Raw genomic sequence first — 26,987 nt, 5'->3', positions numbered from 1 at the left:
CTCTTATGAGGGGAGGCATTTATTTGGGGCTGGCTGACAGGTCAGAGGGTCAGTTCATTGACCTTACAGCAGGAGCCTGGCAGCGTCCAGGCAGACATGGTGCTGGAGAAGAGAATGAGAATTCTGCATGGTGATCTGAAGCCTCCAGGAGAGGTCTGTCTGTTTCTCAGGCAGCTAGTAGGAGGGACTCAGAGCTCGTCCCCACAGTGACACTCCAACAAGGCCACACCTCCTGACAGTGCCACTTCTTCAGCCAAGCACATCCAAACCACAATCAGCAAACATTGACTTTTTTTCTTAAACTACACAAAGTAAAGATGGGAAACCCAAGTTTCTGAGACACATTTTTTGCCTGTGTATGTGTGAGTGTTTGAGGCACTGTGTGTGTGTGTGTGTGTGTGTGTGTGTGTGTGTGTGTGTGTGTAGGCTGCAGGACAGTTTGTGGGCGTCGGTTTGCTCCAGCCTTGCTGGCCTACAGATTGAATTAAGGTTGTCAGGCCTGGTGGCGAGTGCTGCTGCTCACCTGATGAGTTACATTGCTGGCTCAAGGAAAGGTTTTCTTTTTTAACATTATTTTTATTGGATTTTTAAAATTTACATTTCAAATGTTTTCCCCTTTCCAGGTTTCCCGTCCATAAACCCCCACCCCACCCCTGGGAAAGTTTTTCTTGACAGCATGTTTGTTACTGATTGATACTTTGTTTGGAGAACTGCCCCTTAGGGGCTGGGGAGAGGTGGCCCTGCAGTCAGAGTGCTGCCTATCTTGTCATTTTCTTTTTAACCACAGGGTCTCACTGTCTAGCCTTGGCTGGCCTGGGATTAAAGGCCACCACCACTGCCCTGTGAGAAATTCTGTCTTTTAAAACCAATTATAAGTTGATAGAATATAAGAAGAAATAGCTGATAGGCATTGTTTGTGATGTCTCTTTATTAGGAATAATATCAGAGTATGGTTTTTTTTTCTTTTTCATGTACTTTAGTAAAGTAAGGTCTTTGTAAAAATTCTAGATTGAAAGAAAAGGACAATGAAATTAAGAGAATAGAAGCTATATTAAAGGACACAAAGAGTGACCTTTCTAAGAAAGCAGAGCTGTTAAAGGTAAGTGACTACTAAAAATTAATTATTGCAGGAATTATTTTCTTTGGTTGTTTTAGAAATGTTTTAACTCCTGGAAACCGTGTACCATGACCCTTTTTTGTGGGCCGTGCACTTGTTATCAAAGGTGTGTGCTAGGTAGACCGGTTCTGTCTTTTGAGAAAGCACTCAGAAAGTTCCAGTGTTATAAATGTGCTGTTCTCTACTTTCTAAGGTTTGTTTTGTGCTGATCAAATCCTAAGAATCCAAGGCCTCGTGTACTCAGTGCTCTACCCTTTATCTACAGTAGTAGCTTATGGTTTTGAGGTTTTTTGAGACTGTGTCTAGTTATGTTAGCTCAGCCTGACCTTGAACCCAGCCTAAGCTCAGACTTGCAGTTCTACTGCTTCTGAGCTTGAATGTTGGAATTAAAGGCGTGAGGCACCGTGCCCAGCTACCTTTAGTGGGCCTTGTTGTATTATATAAGCAATTCCAGCTGTAAAGTTGCCTAGTGTATTTAGTTCTTCAGTTCTGAAATATCCTCTCAGTGGCTGTCTTTACATATGTATTTTGAATACTATTTGTCTTACACTTTCCTAGAAGTTAAATTTTTTGTTAATGGTTTATACGAGTTTGCTTTGTTTTCTGAGCTATTAACAGGTCAAAGAGAAGCTCAGATCTTACATGTCATGTAGTTACTACTCAAAGCACTCACAGGACGTTGACCTGAAGGGCAGCAGATTGTAGCCACATGCAGCACCTTCAAGCAGCCTGGCTCCCGCCTCATGGCGACAAACTCTAGGGTGGCAGTGGCTGTGTCACACTCCCTTTCTCCCTGGGGTACATTTACCGTTAGCTTTGCTGGGCCATGCTGACCTGCTCCTTGAGAGTGTTCTTCCTTCCTTACATTCTTGCCCACAGGCCTGTTTCCCCTTCTCGCCCAACACTGGCTAAGGTGCTCACGTGATGTCATCTCGGAAAAGGCTTGTTTTCTGTTGCTTTAGGCTGAGGGAAGAGGAGGGTTCTTAGTGTGTTTAAGTCATTTGTACGTTAATTGCTCTTCTAACTTTGTTCTACAGTTTTTCTTCTGGGATGACTTTTTTAAAACCTAATTTACAAGACTGTTTTATGTAATTATGTGAAGTTTGACTTCCTTTGCATCCCATCAGCTTTCTACTCAGATATAAGCAAGGAGTAAAGAATACTTATTTTGTGATCATAATAATTTTTTCTTTTTAAGTACAATTCTTACATAGTTTTAGTTCATATGTAATTCACCTCAGGGTTGTGAGAGTAGCCTCCTAACCTTAGGTAAGGAGGGTAGCTGTTCCTAAATTGTCTGTCAGTGCCACACTGCCCTGCCCCTGAGGGTGTTCAGTCACTAGTGGGAGCAGACGTCTCAGTGTGGCTGCACCTCTCTGGAGCCTGTTACATTACTGATGAGAGGAGGCTGCACAGATGCTGCGGTGTGAAGCCCTTTCCTGCCAGCTGCATGCCACTCTGCATAGACACACGTGTCGTCAGTTCATTCTCCCAACACATACCTGTCAAGACTGGACCTGAACACAACTACTCTCATATATGGCTTAATGTGGCTTAATCCAGCCTTTAAAATTGTTACTACTGTGGAATATTTCTAGACTGAATGATATTTAAAAATGCATAAAAATGCAAAAAAAAATGCCTATCTCGGTCTCAGTATTCATGTTTAATTTTTGTTTAAATAGGAAGTACAAGATGAAAATAAATTATTCAAGTCCCAAGTGGAGCAGCTCAATCATCAGAACCACCAACAGGTAGGTGTTCTTCCGTGTGTCTGCCTTTTACTGTACATCTGCTCGTCATGCTTACATGTTCCCGGAAAGAAAACAGTGGTTCTTTTGTTAAACGAATTTCTTATAAAATAATTTATTATGGAATGTGTAAGATAGAATAATGTGTAATTTATAAAATAGTGCAAGTAGTGTTCCAGCTTGCTTATAACATGTGTGTACTTTGATCAGTGTTGTGGTTCTACTCTCTGTGCACATGGGCAAGTGTGTGCTCTGGTCAGTTCTCCAGCTCCACTATAATAATCACATGTGTATGTGTGCTCTGACTAATGTTTCAGCTCTATTCTATACATTGTGTGTGTGCATGTGTGTTCTGATCAGTGTTCTGGTTCTATTATATACACATTTGTGTGGTTTGTTTTCCGATTAAGTTCCAGCTCCATTATATGTGTGTGTGTGTGTGTGTGTGTGTGTGTGTGTGTGTGTGTGTGTGTGTGTGCCTGTGTGCTCTGATCAATTACAGCTCTGCTTTACACACACACACACACAGAGTGTGTGTACTCTGATCAGTGTTTCAGCTTCATTATGAACACATGTGCCCTGATCAATGTTTCAGCTCTGTTACAGTGTACATGCGGTTGCATGTATACGCCAATAGATGTTCCAGCTTCATTATAATATACACATGTGTGCATATGTACTCTATCAGTGTTCCAGCTCTGTTGTAACAGACATATGTTTGCATGGGTACTTTGATTAGTTTTACAGCTTTGTTATACACATGGTGGGCTGTGCCTTGATCAGTGTTCCAGCTCCGTTAGACACACACATGCTAGTGTGCTTGCATATGCTCTCCCTGTCTTACATAATGCTTTTCTTAGGAAGTCAGCTAATGTCTTGTAGAGGTCTGTTTAAATCTAGGTCAACAGCCTTTCTTCTATCCTTACACATCAATAATTGGAAAGAAACTAGTATATAGGAAATATAAGGTACTATAAGTGATGTGCTAGCATTAATATCATGTTTAAGAAGACATGTATATATGATATACACGTTTTTGCATTTTGGAGATTGAACCCAGGGACCTTGTGTATTCTAGGCAAGTGTATTATCATTGAGCAAAGTCTCAAGCCCTAGCTCGACATTTTTGTGAACATGTATGGGTAGACCAGAGTGGATTTTGAGAAACAATCAAGGCTCCCTGTTGGCAAACAGCTCCTGGTAGTTAGAGTTCGCCTAAGTCACCATAGTATACATCCTATATATGAAAGCTGTATGCTTTTGCATATTATAAAAAAAAAACACTGTTTTGGTTGGACGTGAGAAAATCAGCTCTTAATTTATTTGTTGATTTTATTTTTATAGTTTTAGAAGTCAGTATAAGAAGCATCTTGATGCTAAACAGTACAATTTGTAAGTTCTTACTAAGTAAAGACTTTATAGAGGGGCAGTGAAAATTGGATTTACTATTCATTACACACTATAAATTATATATTTTTATTAAAGTCAGGCGTGATGACATAATGAAGTATATGATATTTTTAACTTTGGTGTTGATTAATTCCAAGAAGAATTTAATTTTTTTATGTTCTAGAAACCTTTATTGTGAACTAATATTTAACTCTTTTAATAGGCATCTTTTCCCTCTCAGGAAGAATTGCAAACAGTGTAAGTAATTCATTGATTCCAGTTTGCTGTTATAAGGAGTTAAATACTGAATTACCCTTCAGACAGTAATGCCATGTGCTCACACGTGCTCGTGCAGACACAGCAGGCGTGTCTGTGTGCTCTGGGCTGCCAGCCAGTGTGCAGCCTGTTGCACGGCTGGGGCTTGCTTTCCTCCTCGAAAGGCAAGGGGTGGAGCTGACTTCCGAGGCCTCACTTAGGCCAGCGCAGCCCCAGCCCTGTGCTTGCTCTCCTCCCTCTCAGGATCTGTGCTGCAGCCTCGCCTGTCCCGTGGCTGCGTTTTTGTGAAAACTTGCTGTTGTGGTTCTCCTTTAGAGATTTTAAATCTTTTAAGAAACTGAAATATTTTCTTCTTGTTGGCCTCTTATTTTTCTAAGAGGCTACAAATTAAAAATCATTTCTGCTTATAGTTTGTTTCAAAATAGTAAATGCCGACTGTGTTAAGTACATCATAGATGACAGGAGTCTAAGTGTTCTTGCACCTCGGCTTGTTTGTAAGTTGGCCATCTAGTAGGCTAGGGTGTTTGCTGTTTCAGCTGAGTTGAGTTTGGCTGTGTGAAGTAAGAATGCAAACATTTTCTATAATAAGCTGACAGTTGCTTCAGAGACCATAGAGGTCCTACTTTTGTCTTGTTACCCTGTTTTGTGTATACGTGGGTTTTATTTTATTTTTGTTTATGTGTATGTATGTTTGCCTGCTTTGTCTGTGTGTGCACCATATGCATACAGTGCCTGCCTTTGAGTCAGAAGAGTATATTGTGTTCCCTGAAAGTGGAGTAGAAGGGGTTGTACTTGGCCTGACCTGGGTGCTGGGAACTCAGGTTGTGTTGTCTGCTAGAGCAGCCCGCGCTCGTACCCAGGAGCTATCACTCCAGCCCCAGTTTGCATCTTCACACTGTAGGATAACTGTCTTAACTATACCTATTCCCTTGACAAGATGCTTGGCAGTCCTTAGCTTTACCAACTCAGGACTGTAACAGGGAGAAGAGGGTGTTAGGAAAGCCACCTGGGGGATCTGGGCTGGGAATGAGAGCCCTCCAGTGGCCTCCCCTAGTAATGTTATTTTCCATATGGGCGCTCTCCGACCGATTTCAAGACAGCACCACTACCACCACCACACAAATCACTGTGAGGAAGCACTTCATTTCCAAAATATGACAGATAACATTGAAGCTCAAGGACCAGATTGCCTGTTGGGCAGTTTTTTGTATACAGTCTTAAGAACGCTGTTTGTGACTGGACATTCTACTCAAGTATAACACAAATGAATTTTGAAATTTTGCCTTTTCTTTCTGCATTTCTGGGAAATAACTAAGGCATTAGATAGGACAAGGAAAAAACAAAGAGAAACCAAAGCCATGAATTCTAAGATTGGATAAAAACAAGTGAATACCAGGTGGTCACTTTAATATAATGCTGATGGTTTAATGAACCAAATAGTCATAACTAATTTAATTGCCTTAAAATAAATGCTTGTAAAGACCGTCTTTGTATTGAACTCACCCCCAATCCCTTTTAGACAGTTACGTAACCCAGGCTGGCTTTGAGGTCACTGTAGTGAGGATAGCCTTGAGTGATAACCTCACTATCCAAGTGCTGGTATTGTAGGAGCCATGTGTAGGCTTCATGTGCTTAGAAGTGAAAGCAGGACCTTAGGCACGATAGAGGCAAAACCCTGCCCACAGGAGCTAGCCTGAAAAATTGCCTTTGAAATTAAGAATTTATAGGATGGGCTCTTCTATGGCAAACAGTAGCTGATCGATAATTACATTTTAAACTATCACCTGCTGTTTTTATTTTGTTTTAAAAATGATATGTAGGTATCTGAATGGTATTACTATTTACCTAATATGTAAGTTATGTTACTGTTTATTTTAGATGCTGTTTACCTAAAATATATTCACATTCTGATTTAGAATTTCAGAAAAAGACAAAGAAATAACTGATCTCTGCAATGAGTTAGAGTCTTTGAAGAATGCTGTTGAACATCAAAGGAAGAAAAACAATGTAAGCCACTGCGGAGCCCCAGACGTCCCATTAGAGTGTTGGTGCTGAAGATGGGCAGGGTCGTCTTTGTGTCTACGTCCACTTTAGGTCTCCTGAGCTTTGTGCGAGCACTTTTGGTCTCTTTGCATCTGGGGGCAGTACTAGTATAAACGTTTTATTATAACGCAGCTTTGGTAGCAAAAAGATAGTTCTTATAATGAAAATTAGCAGAATGGAGCTTTTAAAGGTTTTCTGAAATAAAAATACGATTGACTTCATGTTAAAACCTGTTTAGAAAAATAAGTCAGTACTGCTATTTAAAAACGAAGACATTTCTTTTTTATTAAACAGGGCTAATTTGTGTGTGTGTGTGTGTGTGTGTGTGTTTCTGATAGACTAAAAGAAACATTCATTTCAGTCTTTGTGACCAAGCTTGCAAAGCCTTCTATAAACTACCCCTTTCTATTGGTAATTAAGTCTGCTGGTGGTCTTACAACTGGAATAGATTTATACTAAGTTGGGAATGACTGACTCTTTAAGTCAGCCATTATCTACAGTCATGACTGTAAATCCTCACCAAGCAGACAAAGAGTAGATGCAGCTTCTCAGAAGATCTCTCTTACCAAAAGACAGTAGTAACTAGAAGAGTCCAAGTATTCTTGTGAGGGAAGTGTTTTCACACAAAAGTATGCTTGTCTTTTGTTTGATTTGTCTACAAATCAAAATGTTATTTAATGATAGAATATTGGTAATAAATAGATATGTATTTTTCAATGTAATTTAAATCTTTTAACGTTTGTGTTAAATTGCTAACTAACATGTTGGCATTTTCCTGCACCCTGAATTTATGAAAATCTGGTATGTGAACTGCTCTGTGTGTGTTGTGCAGTATGAATTACTAATAGCATTACTTAGCCACGGAATTTGGTATGAACTTTCCAATACAGTTCTAACATTGTAACTAACTTTGTTTGCTTAGATTCTGAGGTGAGGAGGGCACAGTAATATAGTTTAGGTCACTCAGCACAGCTGCAGTGGTGGTGGCTATGTCTGCAGCGGCGTCGATGGCGGCGGCAGCTCTGTGGGTCTTCATTTCAAGTCTGTGTAAAGAGCCAGGACAGTGGAGGCCGGCAGGGTGCAGCTTCAGCCCATGCATACGTTTGGCCAGATTTCTTAACTTCGAGCTGTGGTTTCCTATCTATAAAGTGGGAATAAAAATCTCACAAAGTATTGCAAGGATTAATGAGTATTCGTGTAGTGTTAACTACAGTATCTGGCATCTAAATTGGCAATAAAGGGTAATCATTGGCTTTTAATTTTTGTTTATGTTAGGATTCTTAACTGAAGATGAATCACAGCATCCTGTCTTCGTTTGTATTTGCTAAGGAGGAGCTTTTTTTCAAGGCTCACTTTTAAATGGCCCCAGTTTTTTCTTAACGAGAACGTGTTATGGTTTCTCTGTCTCCGTTGCTGCAGACACCTGCCTGGTTCACTTGTGTTGGATTGCTGGTGTGTGACTGTACCAGATACAGAGAACACAGGGCTAGGTTCTAATCTTCCTAGAGATTAGAAATGTGCTAATTCTTATCTAAAATAGTTACAGGAAAAATGTTACTTAGTAAAGTCCTGTGAGGCTGATGTTGGGCGTTGTTAAATATTCCATGAGAAGTGTTTGCAGGACTGTGTTTGCTCTGTCCTTAGCTCTAGTGCTTGAACTTGAAGTCGTAACTGTAGTCCTGGTTGGTGTGTTCCCTGGAATGCTTTCTTTGTGAGTGTGCCCAGTGAGCTGTTGACGAACTGGCGTGTTGGTGTGCATACTAAAACACGAGAAGCGGACATTCTTATTCCTCATTCAGACTTCTAAACATAATTATTATTTCTTTGCTAATACACATTTTCCCACTGAAATAATTTTGCAATAACTAGCATTTAAATGCAGTGCAAAATATTGAAGTTAAAGGAGAAACCTTTTAATAATGGATAAACTGAAATCGTTCTTTCTAAAAATGATTAGGACCTTCGGGAGAAAAACTGGGAAGCGATGGAGGCATTGGCATCAACTGAAAAAATGCTGCAGGACAGAGTGACCAAGACTTCCAAGGTCGTGACTGACCCCAGAACTGCCCCTCGCAGAGGCTCAGCTGCCCCGTCACACTGAAGCCTTCCCTGTCGCTTCAGTCTAAACCATTTAAAGACAGCAGCCCCGTGTCACCCACATTACCGCCCTCACCATCTGCCTTTCGTCTTCTCCCTGAGACTTGAGTTGGGGCACCCTGTGCTGGGATGGCCCCACTGTTGGTGCTCTGGTGCGCACAGCTTTAGGGGAAAGATCTCAGGAGTCCCCATGCTGTGTGTGCAGGTCCTTCCTTGTCTCATGCTGTGCCTCTTGGTGTAGTTAGAACTGCGATGAGGTTCCCACACCAGAGAAATCCGAGTAAATCAATGGAACAAATTAAAAACCTAGCATGTGTTTGCGGTGCATAGTAAAGTGGGGTTTCCAGATCATTCCGGGAGATTCAGACAAGGGAGGAAAATAGCAAAATCTTCAACAGTACAGAAGGGGTCCATTCAAAGTATGCTGTGGGGAGGATTCCCCCGGAGACAGAGACTCACTTCGCACTTTGAAGTTGTAGGACAGCAGTTGCTCCTGTGTCTGTTTCATGTCGAGTATTAATATGAATGGATGATGAGACTGTGTGAAATGCATCTGATATGTATGTCCCCTTTATCTTAAACAACCAAGGACATTCTTCTAGTATCTGAGTGCTTCAGGGTCATAATGGAGGAGTGATTTAAAGATTAGGACAGCTGAATGTGTGTGCAACATGAGGCCAGGTTAGTGAGTGCCCCCAGTTAATTTCCACATTCTCAAAGTGTTGGTGTACCTAGATAATCTGTCATGTTTTAATTATAAAAGTGTTAAGGATATTTGAAACATTTTCCTAGTAGATGCAATTTTATGGTTTGCCAATTTTATATGTATAGTTACATTTCCTTTAATGCAATAGATTCATACTTAAATTTCATTAAGCATTAAGTTGAGACAGTTGACAGCTATTACTGCCAGAGGCATTTATGCCGGAGACTGTGAGGCCCAGGTCTTGTTTAATTGTGAAAGGTCCTGTTGTACAGTCCTCTCTGTCAGCAAGGGGAGTTCTAGTATGGGCTTTCCACTGTTTGAAGTGAAAAGGCTTTATGCTTTTCCCACACACGGCATTGATGCATGGTGACTTCTAAAGCTAGCGATCGATCTGCAGGGAATAGACTCCAGGTTTCTCTTAGCAGAACTGGGAGTCCGTTATAGCATGGGTGTAAAGTGATACTGCTTTCCTAAGTGCCACAAGGTGGGGTGTGACCGCATAAAGCATTGTTGGTGTTTTAGGTGTTAGAAATAGTTAAACCGGGCAGCGTGCTGTTTTTAGATGTTTAGTTTTTAATTAATGAGATCCTTCTCCTCTCCTCCTCCCCCTCCACCTCCTCTTCCTCTCTCTGTCTCTGTCTCTGTCTCAGTGTGTGTGTGGTGAGTGTGGGCCTGCATGTGTGTCTCAGTGTGTGTATGTGTGAGTGTGTGTGTGTCTCAGTGTGTGTATGTGTGAGTGTGTGTGTGTCTCGGTGTGTGTATGTGTGAGTGTGTGTGTGTCTCGGTGTGTAGCCCATTTGAGGTCCTCTTGCTTCAGCTTCCCGAGTCCAGGGATGACAAGCGTACCTCCACCATACCAGCTTCTGGAAAGTTTAGTTTATTTTTTTTTCTTTCAAGATAGGATCTCACTATGTAGTAGCCTTGGATGGCCTGGAACTAGCTAATTAGAACAGGAGAGCATCTGTCTACCAGCCTCTACCACTGTTAGGTAAAAGCATGAGCCACCCTACCTAGCCTGGAGTTACTTTTAAAACACTAAATGCTTGTTAGAAACTGTAATGATAGACTTACATGAAAGATATTTTACAATCATTGGTGGTACTGAGGAAATAATCCATCAATGATAGTTCTAAGGAAATAATCCACTTTCTAAAAATTAGATCTTTTTTCAGATGTTGAATAGAAATTACTACTTATAACCAAATTATGTCAAATGAAAATTCTATAGCTAAAACATTTCTTATAGAATGAAATAGCTTAGTGAGTGGCTGTTGATTACAAGAGAGTCTTCCTCTGTGCTTGCAGGATACCTCTCTCCCACAGTATCTTGCTCTGCGTCTCCGTAGTCAAATGATACAGTGATGTCTTGATTACCTCTGAAATAGCCCTTCCCTTCGAGTGCAATGGGAATTTGCCTACAAGTTTGTGGACTTTACTAAATTATTGAAAATACTTCAGTAAAGCAGCTATTCTAAAATATTGCCACTAATCTTTAATAATATATCAGCTTTTAGTGTGCATAGAATATGAAATTCTGATTTCTGTTGTGTAAATTTACATTTTCAGTTTACTGAAATTCACATTTCAGTCACAGATTTCCAAGAGCATGTGGAAGTGCTGAGGTGGGACTTGCTACCTCTCATTGTTTCTTGGACTCCAGTAGTAATGGAGTGGTTGTGTTGGCTTGGTTTTGGTGTATAATTTTATAGGTGTCTTTAAAAAAAAAAAAAAAAACCTCGTAAAAATAATTTGAGCATTAGATCTGAGCGGATATGTGTGTATGTGGTCACATCGTGTCCTTCATTTTGACGAACATCCTTCTGAACTTACAATTAGAGTTGGAGCTAAACATCACCATTTTAGGTTGAGCATTAGTATCACTGCACTTTCCAGCTCACTGTGTGTCAGAAGTCATCTTATTGAGCTTAGTGACCCGTCTCAGCCATTCTCTCCCCATTCTGCTTCCACTCACAATTGGTCCTTTCTGCTTGGTTTAACAGAAGTAGTTTGATCTAACCTCGAAGAGCAGACTAGGAAGGTGTCTGTGCTTCTCTGTAAACCTTCTCTGTCAGTGGGCGTCAGTTGGCTTGCCCAGATGCCTCGTCAGTAGTCAGGTCTTCTGGGAGGCTTGTGTTTGAAATGCTACTGGAAAGGCAGACAGATCCCTCTTTCTAGTGCCAAAGAAAATGCAAAAGACACTGCTTTGGCTTGGTTAACTAAGGTATTATTTGCTATTTATGCCCTAGAGATTTTTGGAAGTATGTTTAATGCCTTAAAATGAGAAAAATTGATACTTTTCAATATTAAAATATGTTTTGTACATTGACTTTTTCTTCCACTAGAACTTTAAAGGTCATACTCTTTTTTAAAAAGTTTTCCTCTTTGCACATTGTCTAATGTTGTAAGTTTGATCTCCTCTGTCTTTTGCTTTAGGAAAGACGACAGCAAGTGGAAGCTGTTGAGTTAGAGTCCAAGGACCTTCTCAAGAGGTTGTTTCCAGCGGTGTCTGTGCCTTCTCATTCGGTAAGATGAGCCCTTCTTTTAATCGTTTACCCTGAAGTTATGCAGGAAGTTGTCGGTAGCAGCATTTGGTTTCTGAATTTGGCTTTGGCTGAACTTCTCAGTGTCTCCATAACTCCTGTGCTTTGGAGTAGTCTGATAGTAACTTAGTTCGAAGCCTTTTTGCCCGAACCTGAAACTTCTGTTGTTTTCTTCCACACTGAATAGCTTGGAAAAGAATTTTTTCTGAATGGGTAATAAAATCAATAATAACTGATTTAAGTGATTACTTCTTATTTTTAGCAATTGTCCTTTAAATCATTTTACATTTTAAGATCATGATTTTCATCAAACCTTCACCACAAGTGCTAAAGTGCAGCTGGCTGAGGTGGACATGGTAGGATAGGAGAGCGACTGGCTCCGACCAGCAGCAAGTACTCCAGGACAGGAAGATCAGGGATGTGCCTGAATTCCTCAAGTGATGGCATAGGCCTTCTTCAACTCATAGTAAAATAGTGTGTGTATATATATACTCACGTAGGCACTGGAATAGTGGTCACAGGACCCACCTCGTGAATCCCACATACTTGTTAATACGTGAACAACCTTCTTATCCTTCCCATGCTGTTAGTGGTGGCTCTCGGCCTTCCCAGCGCTGTGACCCTTCCTTTAATACAGTTGCTCATCTGGTGACCCCCAACCATAACAGTGTTTCCATTGCTACTTCATAACTGTAATTTTGCTACTTTATGAATTGTAATATGAATGCTTCTGGAGATAGACGTTTGCCAAAGGAATGCAGCCCACAGGTTGAGAACCTCTGTGTTAGATCGCCCTGCAGGAACTCAAGCATCAGAGCATTTATCTGTAAATATTTCAACAGAAGAGATCAAGATAATTCTTTTATTTAAAAAATATACCTTTATTAGACAAATTTAATCATTCCCCTAATTTTCATATACAGTTCTCATGGTAATTAAATAATAAGGTAGTATTTTATAATCAGAACCCAAAGACCAACATGTGAATGGTGCCTGCTGAGTCCCTGCCAGTGTGCAGCATGCTACTCTTCCCCTCCCTGATTTGAAGCCTAGAAGTGCCCTATTGCAGTGTCTGGTAGTGCCAGCGTGTTCCTCCGTCCTTTGTATAACTCATAAATTGGCATTCGGGTTTGTCTTATCCAGGGTCAGTATTTGAAGGTGTGGTGGGTACTGTTGCCTACTTGTATAGCCTGGATTAGTGGAGTGATCCGCTTTAGGCTGGCTGTGATGTCCTTTAGTAGCTCTTGTGCTGTAACAAGGTGTTCAAGTTTACATGGAGTTAAAGTCAAGCATAGAACTGCCCCTTTCTCCAGGGAGCTCTGTTTCCTCCAGGTGAGGGTGCAGGGGCAGAGTAAGTCCCTACTGGTGTGCGGTATGAATAGTAGGTTGGCTGTTTGCTTTGTTTAGGTTATGCGTACATGTGCCCCACTGTTTTGTTTTTTTTTAAATTTATTTATTTACTTATTTATTTATTTATTATATATAAGTACACTGTAGCTCTCATATGACACACCAGAAGAAGGCACCAGATCTCATTACAGATGGTTGTAAGCCACCACATGGTTGCTGGGATTTGAACTCAGGACCTCTGGAAGAGCAGTTGGTGCTCTTAACCGCTGAGCCATCTCTCCAGCCCCATGTGCCGCACTGTTAATTCACGTAAGGAGGAAGGACTCTTCTGTTTGCCTTGTAGCTGTGGGAGGTTACATAGGCTTGAACAGTAGATGACCACGATTGCCTAGGCTGAAGTGTCTTGTTTTAGACAGAGAGATGATGTAGGGGGGAGCTGTTAATATATTTCTTGTCTTTTTCTTTTGTGGCCTTTTTGTTTCTACTGTGTGTTTTATTCATTGATTGACTTATTTGACAATATTTCATGAACCAAGAGCACTGAATGACCAGCAGTTAGTTTTCTTTTAATGGAACAAATTCATCCTTGTTTTGTTTGTTTTGTTATTACTTGTTTGTTTATTTGGGGGTATGGTCTTGCCATTTTGTAGCTTAGGCTGATCTTGAATTCCTGATTACAGGTGTCTGCCACTATGCTTGGTTAAATTCATTCTTAGTGGCTTTACTACTTACCTTCCATAACTAAATATTCATGGCTCTGTGATAATTTGTAAACATGTAAGACATGGAAAGTATTCTTTGTGTTTTGTTCACATACTTGTTAAAAATCAATTCATGTGTTTTAAAACACTAAGCTTTTCATGTGCTACTTAGAGGTTAGTATTCTAGAGTTTTAAAAGAATTACTTAATATAGCCAGTCATGGTGGCATACACCAAGTACAAGGGAGGCAGACGTAGGCCATCCTGGTCTATATATCAGGTTAATAAGACTACATACAAGAGAAAAAAGGGGGAAAAAAACCCTTAAGCTCATTAGGATGAATTAGCATAACTACTAAATATACAAGGGCTTTCGTAAGTTTCTATTGCTTGCTGTTGCCAATGTGTAAAGCAGATGTAGATGAGAAGGGTTTCATCTGGTTTTAATTTGTGTTGAATCCCAGTATTGGAAGCAGTTAGAGTTCACTGCTCTGGTTTAAATTTGCATTGTGAGAATGCCCCATTCGTTTACTATAAACAGGGCCTTTACAGCATGGCACTGAAAGAGGTGCAGTGTGGGGTGATCTCCATCCCTCTCCCTTCTCATGCGATGCTTGTAAAATATCAATTGAGATACAGAAGCAGGACATGTTACACCATAGAGTCAATAAACGGTTAGTTTTTAATTAATCAAACCAAAGATGTAAGAAGAAACTTGATTTAAAAATATTAAACACTTGTTAACAGTTTCAAAAGTATATAATAATTTATTGTAAGGTTTCAGATATGGCTTAGACAGTTATGCACTGTTGTCTTCACTCGGCCTGTAAACAGGAACCGATTTTGTGCTAAATAAATGTGTGCTCCTTACCACAGTAAGATGTAAAATATGCTTATAGTGCACTTTTTAATAAAGTATTTTCAGGGATTTTGGAGTACCTTCAAAGAATTAAAAATCTTCTGAACAGAATGTTCAGACAGTCAGACTTTGGATTTTTAAATTGAATGCTTTGTGTTCAGAACTATTTTACCTGGAAGAGCTTTTGAGACTTGATCTTGAGTGGTTTACACATTGAGCGTGTTCGTCTGTTGCTCATGAAAACTTCTCACGGTGTAGAACATGAGTTCTGAGCTCTGGCTTGCTGCCTTTGAGTCCAAAATTCTGTTGCAAATATTTTTGGTATGGATAAAAGGCATTTTATTTTGATACTAATATGTATTTAATTTTTGTACATTAAATTATGTATTGCTGGCTATGGTAGCTTTTGTCTTTAATCCTAGCACTTCCAGGCCTAGGTCAAAAACATTGTTTGGTCTTCTTCCCCCTGAGATAGTCTTCCTATATAGCCCAGGATGGCCTGGAACTCACCCTGTAACTGGAGTTGGTGTGAACGGGGTTCTCTCTGGTACCTTCCGCGGCTTTGGAGCCACCGGCGTGTCACATCATTTGGGTTTCTGTGGGTTTTTTAAACTATTATGTTCTGTCTGTAACAATAACATCTGCCTATTAAACTGTAAGTATGATGACAGTGTATGTAGGCTTCTTTTATAATTATCTGGTTTGGTGCTCTTAATGTTGACTTTTTTTTTAATAGACTTTTGTGGAAACCAGTAACCTTGACCTTTTTCCTCCTACAGAATTACAGTGAATGGTTACGTAGCTTTGAAAAGAAGGCAAAAGCATGCATGGCTGGACCCTCAGACACAGAGGTGGTCAAGGTTAGTTGAGGAAACGAACTGTGTGTTTAAACTGAGGTTTGGGACACTGCAGCAGCTGTTCTCAGAAATGCTGGGCTGAGAGAAGGGTGCACTGTTAGTTGGGTAGTGAGAAGAACTAAAACCAAATGTTTAACTACTTTCCTCTCCTTCTAGCTTAAGTTTTCAGTGTGAACCAAGTTTAATACATAGCCGGTTTCACTGGCTTGCTGACGCACCCAGATAGCATCGGCAGCACTCGCAAACTGGCTTCCTTCTGGCCCTTGGCCACTGAGAGAGTGCAGAGCCCTGATTGTTTTGACTCCGAGGTGGCGAGAGTAGACTTCTTCCTCATGTGTCATGAGCATTGTAACGTTTACTTGTGGATCGCCTTACACGTTGCCATGTGTGGAAAGTAAAATCCTTGTGGTAACGTGTGATGGCGTTTCTTAGTGAGGACTTAAAAAAAGCTTCACAAATGGACACCATGTGACCAAAAGGCCATCAGACGGCAGTGCTGCTTAGGAATGTAATAGTCTGTTAAATATCATCGAATCCGTTCATCATCAGATATTGAAACGAATGTGTCAGACAGCCCTCTTATTTGTCCTTTTTATCTCCTCCTTTGCAGGTTCTGGAGCACAGATTGAAAGAAGCTAATGAAATGCACACACTGCTGCAGCTGGAATGTGAAAAATACAAATCCGTCCTTGCAGAAACAGTAGGATATGGCTTGAATTACATTTTGACTTTATTTTTAAATTATTGACTTATTTCTTCCTGGCCTGTGTGATTTATCTTGGCACCAGAATAATTGAAAATCATAAAATTCTCAGAACAAGTCTGCCTTTGTCCGCAGGAAGGGATTTTGCAAAAGCTTCAGCGAAGTGTGGAACAGGAAGAAAGCAAATGGAAGGTTAAAGCAGAGGAGTCTCGGAGGACTATTCAGCAGGTATTTAAGTGGGGGCTTACATCAGCAGTGCTGAGCATGTGAGTGCCCACCACTGTCCCCTGGGAACACAGGCGACACCCTAGGTCACCTGTGTCCTACACGCGGGCTGCAGGGCAGCAGATCTGGAGTCCTAGGTGATTTTGATGTTGACCCATTTGAAAATCACTCATCTGGGTGACCAGAGGGTGGTGTAGCAGGCAGAGTGCTTTGCACCTGATAGCTCTCCATATTATAATGAGATGAAGAACCCTGGGTGTGAAACTCGCTACCCATATTATATTGCATTGAAGAAAAAGTTCAGCCAGGCTTCTGTTCATGATACCCATGTGCTACTGGGAAGTCTTTATCTTCCTGCCGTTTTCACAGATACCGTGAAGAAAGTCATGGTCTTTTGCATCAATGTGTGCAGGCAGACTGTAGGTTGCTGGTCTTGTTCTGTGTTAATAGCTTTGGAGAACAAAAATTTAGTGATTCTAGCTGGCTGTTAATATAGGCTCAACACCAGTGGGTAGGTTCTGAGCATTATTAAAGTGAAGTCACGTGTGAGACTCATCCTTAAGAGCTTTAATTGACAGTTTGGTATGGGCTACACTTGAAACCTCTAAGCGGGCCTGGCAAAAGGCACCTGCTACAGCCTGACAACCTGACTCCTGCAAACTGTCCTCTGACCCCAGATGCACTGTGGCCTCTCTCTCAAAATAAGTAACAATTTAAAAAGCAAAACCAAAAAACTCCATACCCAACCTACGGCCCGGGATAGAGATGAACATTTGTAGACCACTCCACGTCACAATTCAGAAGATAGGCACTCACTTGAGTGTAACGTGCTTTGCAGGTCGTGTCTCGGTGCAGTGCGTCCTCGGCAGTTCTGTTAATGTTGTCTCACCTTTCAGATGCAGTCCTCCTTCACAGCCTCTGAGCAAGAGCTAGAGCGACTAAGACACGAGAACAAGGCTATGGAGAATGTATGTGTTTGATTTGCAGCCTGTGAACTCAGTTTTAGCTTTATGGGTTGCTCAAAATCTTTGTTTTTTATGTCTCATATGTTTTTATCTTGAGTAGTTTGAGTTCATAAGAGCTTTAATTCATTAGTATCCTAACATTTTATTATGGGGAAAAAACCATGGAAGGAAAATTTAATGACTTTTCCTCCCTTTGTTGTGTTGACAGCTAAGAAGAGAACGAGAACATTTGGAAATAGAGCTTGAGAAGGCCGAAGTGGAGCGATCGACTTACGTGATGGAAGTCAGAGAGGTATTTCACGTTCTTCAGGCTTGCTTTCCCGCTCAGTTCGGTTCAGTTGAGGCAGGGCATGAAAGTCGTCCCGCTTAGGTTGTTTGTAGCCGAGCTCCCGAGTAGCTGCAAAGTGTGGGCTATCCATGGAGATCAACCTTAAACTTTAAACTTCATTGCAGCTGAAAGATCTGTTGACTGAATTGCAGAAAAAACTTGATGATTCATATTCTGAAGCAGTAAGACAGAATGAAGAGCTTAACTTGGTAAGAAGCTTGTCCTCCGCTGAGTGTCAAGTAGGCTCTGGAGACACGTGTGCTGACGTGCAGACTCCACCAGACCTCTTTTCCTGGCTAACCACCTTTAGCTTGGCCCTTTCCTTAGGTTAGCGGTAATCCTCCTCCTCTTCTGATGTCTCCGAAGATGGTTCTCCTCTTAGCTCCTAATGCTGGCATGTTTGGCTTCCAACTCCATTTCAAAGTTTTCTGCTTTTTATACAACCTAATTTCTTGAACAATGTTACTTTTTGGTGAAAAGAAACAAAATTTGATTGGAGGAGTTGTAAAGATTGTCGTCTTGAATTTTCTTAGTTAATTAGGATTTCTAGTTTTGTAACCTGGAGGAAGCTGTTGAAGCTTACAGATGTGTGTTCTTCATTCAAGAAATAACCCAACCAAAGCTAACTAGTCTTCCTAAGAGTAAATTTCAGAACTTTTAAAAGTAATTTCTGTTCTATTTTCTTTTGAGACAAGGTCTCTTAGGTAGGCTGGTCTCAAACTCAGAGTAATTCTTCTCAGTCTTTTGTCTGGGATTAGAGATGGGAGCCAGTGTTCATTATCAGTAATCTAACACTTAGTGACTAACCCTGACCCACAGTGACTGACTGCCCCTCCTCCCTCCCTCCCTCCCTCCTTCCTTCCCTCCCTCCCTCCCTCCCTCCCTCCCTGCCTCCCCCTTCCTTCCCATTGTCCTAGGAATTAAACCTAGGACCTCATAGGGACCTTCTGTCTGAATTACATCCTCAGCCCTTCGCTTTTACTTTAGGAATAAGGTCTTGCTCGTTGCCCTAAGGTAGCTTTGCGTTTTTGTAGCTCAAGCTGCCTCAGCCTCCCAAGTAACTAGGACTATAGCCCCAGGCCTTAGTTTCAGCTAAATTTTGTTAACATGAAGTTCTTTGAATTCTGTGTTTGTAGTTTCTAGGGATTTGTGCTGATTGCTGACATGCGGACCTGTTGGATAGATAGTTAACTCGTTCTGTCTTATATACCATTGTATCTTCCTGGATTTAGAGCACTTTATCACATTGACTTTTTTAAAAGGTATCTAAATACACTGGAAGAATAAGTGTGCTTCTCCTGATTTCAGACTAATCCTGCCGGCTGAGAGTTGTTCCCTTAGCCCCACACACGCACAAGGAGAGCGTATTTAGCCTACTTTTCCTCATTCCTGAGCACTCCTTATTATAGCAGTTATGTTTATTACTTTACGGTTTAAAGCATTTAGGTTAGCATATAATACTGAGTTCATCCTAGCTTCTTCATTTACATATCTTGACCCTTCCCCTCCTCCACACCCGTCCCCGCTGCCCTTGTTCTCTCAGGCCGCCTCTCTTCCTTCCCGGTTGGGGTATTTGGAGACAGCTTGGCCATATGATCCTGGCTAGCCTTGAACTGGCAGCAGTCTTCCTGCATTAGCTTGCACAGCCTTGAGATGCACAGCTGTGCATCACGGTGCCCTGTATGACAGTGATTATTGAGAATGTTTTAGAGTTATATGAGGAATAGAGTATTGTGTGCACATACATGTATGTGTACATATGCACATACATACCCTTATATTTTCAATTCTTGTTGCATTTACCAATGCTTTGTTTTAGTTCTACCCGTTTCCAGTATACTATCAGACTAGTTTTCTGCACGTATTTGGTGAATATCACACTGATTAGGTCTGTGATACTCCACAGTTCTAAGCCAAGAGAATGTTTTAGAAGAATCTTTGTTTATTTTGTTTTGCTTTTTTCAAGACATGATTTCTCTATGTAGCCCTGGCTGCCCTGAAGTCACTTTGTAGATCAGGCTGACCTTGAAGTGAGAGATCTGCCACCATTCCTGCCTTTCTTTTTGTTTTTGTTTTTGTTTTGTTGTTGTTGTTTTTTTTTTTTTTGTTTTGTTTTGTTTTTTTTTGAGACAGGGTTTCTTTGTGTAACCTTGGCTATCCTAGAACTACCTCTGTAGACCAGGCTGGCCTCAAACGCAAAGGGATCAGCTTGCCTCTTCCTCCCAAGTGCTGGGTTAAAGACCTGTGCCACTCCTGAGCAGCTAGCAGATTCTGTTTTACCTAGAGAGTTTTCTTTTTAGTTTGGTGCTTAGAAGCTGACCCAGCAGATGACACGTTTGTGCCACACCCGTCAGCTGGTGGTTACTCCTCCATTTTGTTGGTGCTGTCTTGTGTTAATTACCATTCTGCTATCAGAAGACAGTTTTAAGTGGCAATTTCTGTTTTCCTTTCTTGTCTTGTGATTTTAATAGTTGTTTTATTTCAAAATAAAATGAATTGTGTTCTTGTGTCAGAAGATGGTCCTCTCTGCCAGAGAACTGCACTCTTAGTTAAGTACAAAAGACAGAAGCTTTAGGCAAATGTACTTCCCCAAATAAGTGACCAACTGGGAATTCCTCATTCCACTTTAGATTTCAGCGTATTTATTCTCTTGGTACTTTTTTAAGATTCCAAAAGTTTTTTTTTTTTTTTTTGAAAGTCATGCCCATGCCTGGGAGGCAAAATCAGTAACATGTATATTCTCTCTCTCTCTCTCTCTCTCTCTCTCTCTCTCTCTCTCTCTCTCTCTCTCTCTCTAGACAGGGGCCCTGGCTGTCCTGGAATGCCCTCTGTAGATCACACTGGCCTTAAACTCGAGATCCGCCTGCCTCTGCTTCCCAAATGCTGGGATCAAAGGTGTGTGCTACCACACCTGGCATTACTTTTTAGACAGTGTCAATAATTTTCTTTCTATTTAATTGGAACACTTGTAAGAGGTATTGTGCATGGACACCAGGGTCATATACAGCCTGTTTTTTGACGATTTGGCTGTTGAGAATTCTATCTTAATATTTTAAAAACATATGTCTATGTTTGTATGCATGTATGTATCTAGTGCTCACCAAAGCCAGAAGAGAACATTGGATCCTCTGAGATTGGAGTTATAAATGAATGGCTGTGAGCTGTGTGGGTGCTGGGAATTGAGCCTTTGGAAGAGCAGCCAGTGTAATCCCTTGACATTTCCTACTGGTGCAGTCTAGGCTAGAGTGACCTTACATTGCTGTTTTCAAAGTTACTTTGTTGGATTTTTTTTTTTTTCTTTCTTTTTTCGGAGCTGAGGACCGAACCCAGGGCCTACTGAGCTAGATCCCCAACCCCTCTTTGTTGGATTTTTAAACTGTTCACTGGCTTAAAGCGGTAACTTTTTAAAAATTTAGATTTATTATCTTATGTGTATGGGTGATTTGTCTGTGTGTGTGTCTTTGCACCATGTTCATGTCTTGGTACCTACCGAAGCCAGAAGAAGTCACTGAATCCCATGGAGCCCGAGTTAAAGGCTGCTGTATATGGGTGCTGAGTGTCAAACCAGAGTCCTCTCCAAGAACACAAGGCTAAGCTTCAGCCACCCGTGTCCCGCAACTGTCGTGTGAAAGAACTCTAGGTTAAGGGAGTGTTTTAGAGGTGGTTAGAGATCTTTCTACTTTCCTTTTAATTTGGAATGGTTTCAGTAACTATTAAAGGCTCTTAGTGTCTGACTTTGGTTTGGGGCTAAAAGTTTTCTACACTAAGTTCTAGTTCATTCTCTTGCGTCTCTCAGGCTTGGCTCTGCAGGCTGGACCTCTGCTGCCAGCTTTTCTGTCCCTCTGACCAGCTGTTAGCTGTCCACTGTGCATCATGGCTCTTAAGAGTGCATTCTTTCATAGTCTTTCTTCATAACCAAATAATCCTTCTGTTCCTTTATTTCTACAGCTCAAGACACAGTTAAACGAAACCCATTCAAAACTTCAAAATGAGCAAACGGAGAGAAAGAAGGTAGCTGATGATTTGCACAAGGTGAGTCACTGCTTGGCCTGAGACTGTCCACCCATGTCCTGCACACAGCTTAGGTAGACACTGTGAAGCTGCCCCTGTCCTTTGGGTCCTTAGATGTGGAGGCTGCCGGCTGCATCATCACTTTCTTGGTAAACAGCAGCAGCGGCGGCAACAAAGCCCATTGACTTGTTTCCTCATTTGGAGTTAAAGTTTTTACTTTTTATTTCACTTCTGGAAGTTCTTTGAAATTATTTGGTGTATGTGTATGTGTGTGTTGTGTGTTTGTTGGCATGTATGTCTGAGTACCATATGGGTACTGAGTACTTCTAGAGTCTCCTGTAATTGGAGTTGTAGATGATTGTGACCTACATGTGGGTGCTAAAAATTGGAATTGGAAATGCGCACAAATGTGTTTTACTGAGGTAAAAAGACACTTTGTAAAACATGCAGAAGTTTGGGGCTGGAGAGATGGCTCAGCGGTTAAGAGCACTGACTGCTCTTCCAGAGGTCCTGAGTTCAATTCCCAGCAACCACATGGTGGCTCACAACCATCTGTAATGGGATCCGATGCCCTCTTCTAGTGTGTCTGAAGACAGCTACAGCTATATATTCATCATATATAAAAACTAAATAACTAAACCTTTCAAAACAAAACATAATGTTGGGACCCATTCATAAAATGCTTTCTGCTAATTTTCTCTAAATATGCTTTATATTCAAAAAAGGTTCCAGATCAGGAGTCAACAAACCCAGAGTAGTTTAGGATTAGAGATCCACATGTGATAGGCTCACATGCCTCATTCAAAAAAATAAAAAATAAAAAAATAAAAACCATGAGAGGCCAAGTATTGGTGCTGGCTAGTGTAATCCAAGTACTTGGGCAGCAGGAGCCTTGTCTATCTACATCATGAGTTCAAGTCCAGTCTGAGCTACCAGGCTGTCTCAAAAATATTAAAATTAATTAGTTATACACATGGAACTTTGGAGGAGAGCTCAGCGGCTAAGAACAGTGAATGCTCTTCTAGAGGACCTGGGTTCAATTCCTAGCACCCACGTGGCAGCTCACAACTGTGTGTAACTCCAGTTCCAGGGGATTCAACATCCTCACACAGACATATATGAAGGCAAAATACCAATCCACATAAAATTAAAATGAAATAAACAAAAGCAAAAAACCTTTTAAAACCCATTTTTAGATGTGAGCTGTAAAAAAAACAGATTGTGGGTTGAATTTGGAGACTTGTAGTCCAGGCTAAAACTTAAATTTATCAGTGTGGTTATTTTTAGTTTTAATTTCCTTATTCAGTTCCCATGTTTGAACTGCTGAAAATGTGCATACCTGTTGTTATAAGTTGGTGGGAGATGTGGTTGTTTCCATCTCAGTGACAAGTTTTATATCGTACGCTGAGAGGAGCTTTACCTTTGTACAGAATACATATTAAGCTATTTCCTTGGTGTGCTTGATGTATCTTCTCCTTATGCTTTTGTTACAGGCTCAACAGTCACTGAACTTTATCCACTCCAAAATTTCACTAAAAGCTGCTGGAGACACGGTTGTTATTGAGAATAATGATATTTCCCCAGAAATGGTGGGTATTTCCTTTAACCTCAAATTTCTAGGCTAGTTGCCTTATAAACTTTTTGAAGAACATGCATGTTCTTTGGCTCCAAACTGCTTCCATGTTTGGGGGAATGGAGCACACTTGGGGATAGAATCCAGGGCCTTGTGCACAAGCTGTCTCATTGAGCTAACCCAGTTCCATACAGAGTCTTCTTAACCAAAAGTCACCTTCTCACCAGAGCACCCTGCGTTCTTGTCATTGGTAGACCCACTGTCCTCTGTGAGATCCTATATTAACTGTAGTGTTTTTATGGAGAGGTGAGTGTGTTAGTGCTTTGGAATTAGAGTTTGGATGCTTGACTCTGCCCTGCTGCTTACTAACTTCATGTATGGCTGTCACTCTGCTTCAGCTAAGGGTACTGGCAGTGTCGCCTGTCCTGTAGGGCTATCCTTGAGTAGAGGGACGCTCAGGCACCCAGTAAGCACTGTGTGTGGCTCCTGTGCCTGGGCCTGTCAGAGGCAGGCTTTCCTGTGCTGGACAAGTTGTTTGCTTTGTTTTTGTTTTAAACATATTTGTTTTATTTTCTGACAGAAAAAGCACATTATTTACATTGCTCACAGGCTAGAGTGTTCCTTTGTGGCCAGCATTTTATGCTATATAGTTTCCTTTGGTGCCAGCTAGTTTGTGCTACTAATCAGCAAACATCTTTGTCTGTGATTTTTACTGTTGCTAATTTTGTTTTATAAATGTTTAGGTCATTCCCCTTTTTGGTTGCATGTGCTCTTTGTGTTTGAAGTTGTTATCCCCTCCACCTTCTTTTCAGGGGTCTCCTGAGAAAGAGACGATGTCTGTGAGTCTCACTCAGACTGTGGCACACTTACAGCAGCTGCTTCAGGAAGTGAATCAGCAGCTCACAAAGGAGAAGTGATCCAGTGTGGGGTACGGACACCAAGCACGCTGCTTCCTTGTAAATAACACAGCGGGGAGAGGCACAGAGACCCGACCGACTCACTGTGCCGTGATCTGCCTGTCACTCAGGAGAAGGTTCCCTCTCAGTTTCTGGGTGGCAGCTTTGACCTTTCTCATTTTGTTCCTTTCGTGCACACATGTGAAGTCTTTTGGTTTAGAGGAAAAGAACCAAAGTGTGGTGACTACAGGAGAGGCAGCGTGGTTGTGGCAGGGTTGGTCTGTGCCTACAGGAGAGGCAGCGTGGTTGTGGCAGGGTTGGTCTGTGGTGGTGATGCCCGCAGCTGCCTGTTGGTTGGCTCTGATGCTGCGTCAGGGTGAGTGTCCATGACATTCCCTTCTCGCCATGACTGCGGTTGCTTTTGGCTCTGCTTTATCAAAGTTGGACTGAAAATGAAGCCATCCTAACTTTGTAACATGGAAAGAACATGCAGTATTTACTGTATACCTACAGACCGGAGCAGATTTCCGTAATTCCTGCTGATTAGAGCTGGCTTGCTGAGTCTTTTTCTTTTGTTTGGAGGTGACGTGCTCAGGCACTGTTGAGGCCTGGCCTCTGTGCTCGAATCACGGCGGCGCCACCACACCTAAGTTATTTTGAGTTTCCTTTGTAGATAATCTAAGAAATTTACTTCTTCATGGTCAAAGTGAGGGCTTTGGTTTAGGAGAAATAATAAGTCCATTGCTAGCTCATGTTATGAGCTCTTTTGCTTACACGACTGCAGGAAAGCCCAAGTTTAGCAGCAGTTAAAAATGCTTTGTGGGACTGAATCATACCGCCAAGGGGAGAACATTTGAGTGTGCAAAGAATGTTTCAGATGTTTTTCTTCTGAGACTCCTTGCTCCAAAATTATTGTGATACCCTGTAGACACAAAGGGGCAAGGCAAACTGCCATTTGGAAGCTGTACCAAAGTTCTGACTGACAGCCACACAGAAGCCGCAGGGGTAGGTCAGGCATATATGTGGAGAGGTTGAGAGACTTCCCTTGTGATGTGGCAGCTACGTACTGAGAATGCTTTCTCTTCAGGACAGCCATCCTTTAGTCTACCTACACCCACGCCCTCAACAGTGCTGACTTCCTCTCAGCAGGCCGAGTGCAGTAAGCTCCTTTCCTCCTTTCCTGTTAGGCCAGAAGCTCTACGCGCAGCCTGTACCGTTGTAAGCTCAGTTTCCCGTTTTCTGGCAGTCATGTTTCTGGCACTTTTCTTCCCAGATTGGCAGATGACGTTGATTTCTCTTTCGTAGGGAAATTCTTCTCCTCTTCCCATGGCTTCAGCCTGACTCTTCTTACTCCAGATCCTTCCTTAATCTGGTTTCCCTTCATGTTGTCAATTTTTATTTCACTTATTTTCTCATCGTGTTTATTTCTTCCCTTGTGTAGTTTCTCTGTCTATTGTAGCATAACGTCTGGCTAAAGCCGTTTGCCAACAACATGAATGACTTGCTGAAGCTCTGCTTTGCATTCAGTAGCACAGTCATAGAGGGTTTGGACAGAATATGCCAAGTCTGCCAACTTGGTGCTGTGAGAAGGGCTTACTTACAGAGAGCTTTATACCGTAATGAGACTGAGTGCCGACTGCCTCCCCCTAGACCGGGTGTGTTCTTATTAGAGATGGGGTTTGTAAGTTTCAGCCTGTTCACTTTGCCCCTTGGTTTGCATTATACTGAGCAAGACCTAATAAAAATGGCTCTCAGGGTTGTCCTTTCAAAGTCGTTACCTAAAGCCTTCTGAATCCCGAGTCTCGGGACTTGACTGCCATCAGTGTGGCTCTGGGTGCCAGGCTGGGTGTGGGGTGGTGTTGGGACGCAGCACGTGGGTTGCTTCCTTACTGCGTTCTGAACAGACGCTTTCTTATCTTTTACAGAGTGAAGTAATCGGGAAATTATTCGTTAGCAGTTAACAGAAGGCGTTGTATTATATTTTGCCAAATTAAAGCCTTATTTATGTTTTACCCTTTCTACTTTGTCAGACACTGAACAGTTTTGTCTTTTCTAATCCTTGTTAGACTACTGACTTAAAGAGAAAACACTTTAAAAAGCCAACTCTGTAGACACCTTCAGAGTTTAGTTTTATAATAAAACTGTTTGAATAATTAGACCTTTACATTCCTAAAGATAAAATAAATGTGATCTTTTACCTTATTTTGCTCAATTAAATTGTTCAGAAGATCAAAGTGGTATAGACAATGTGAAATTTAACATTTTAATACTGATGTTGTACACTGCTTTACTTAACATTTGGGAGAAACTGCCTCTGACATCAACTCAAGGAAACACTTTTGTTGCTATTATAATCAGCAAATAAAGGGACACTTATTCAACACGACTCAAATTGTCATTGAGTTTTGACAGGTTTCACTAGTGCTTCAGACTGCTGTCATTTAAAATGCAGTTTCTAATTGTAGTCACCAAACAAGACAAGTCTTACTGCCTCTGTTGCTTTCTGACTGGTCATGACTGTGCCAGATACCACAGTGTATGTGACAGCAAGGTGCAGACATTGAGTTCTGTTCACCACGGAGAACTCTGCTTTATTTCTGC

General features: G+C 41.4%; 1 protein-coding gene across 8 annotated transcripts in view; it reads left to right on the top strand.

Annotated features, from left to right (window-relative positions):
- Positions 1-26,768, top strand: part of Ktn1 (kinectin 1) — a 64,638-nt gene extending 37,870 nt beyond the window's left edge. For 2 of the 8 annotated variants that reach the window (XM_032918256.1, XM_032918253.1), the window contains 13 exons: positions 1,009-1,099; positions 2,803-2,871; positions 4,481-4,515; positions 6,450-6,540; positions 11,813-11,902; positions 15,608-15,688; positions 16,296-16,385; positions 16,524-16,616; positions 17,510-17,581; positions 17,787-17,870; positions 21,855-21,938; positions 23,411-23,506; positions 26,312-26,768. In XM_032918256.1, the coding sequence (XP_032774147.1) occupies positions 1,009-1,099; positions 2,803-2,871; positions 4,481-4,515; positions 6,450-6,540; positions 11,813-11,902; positions 15,608-15,688; positions 16,296-16,385; positions 16,524-16,616; positions 17,510-17,581; positions 17,787-17,870; positions 21,855-21,938; positions 23,411-23,506; positions 26,312-26,347 (1,012 nt within the window). In that variant the 3' untranslated portion in view covers positions 26,348-26,768. Of the gene's footprint in view, positions 1-1,008; positions 1,100-2,802; positions 2,872-4,480; positions 4,516-6,449; positions 6,541-8,533; positions 8,621-11,812; positions 11,903-15,607; positions 15,689-16,295; positions 16,386-16,523; positions 16,617-17,509; positions 17,582-17,786; positions 17,871-18,031; positions 18,116-21,854; positions 21,939-23,410; positions 23,507-24,302; positions 24,419-26,311 lie in introns of all 8 variants that reach the window. The other 6 variants (XM_032918257.1, XM_032918255.1, XM_032918251.1 and 3 more) reach the window with 5 other exon arrangements.
- Positions 26,769-26,987: the final 219 nt, after the last annotated feature.

Source organism: Rattus rattus, chromosome 12, assembly GCF_011064425.1.
Source record: "Rattus rattus isolate New Zealand chromosome 12, Rrattus_CSIRO_v1, whole genome shotgun sequence".
Lineage (NCBI taxonomy): Eukaryota > Metazoa > Chordata > Mammalia > Rodentia > Muridae > Rattus > Rattus rattus.
Note: the sequence above shows the minus strand (reverse complement) of the source record. Positions and strands in the feature narration are given on the sequence as shown.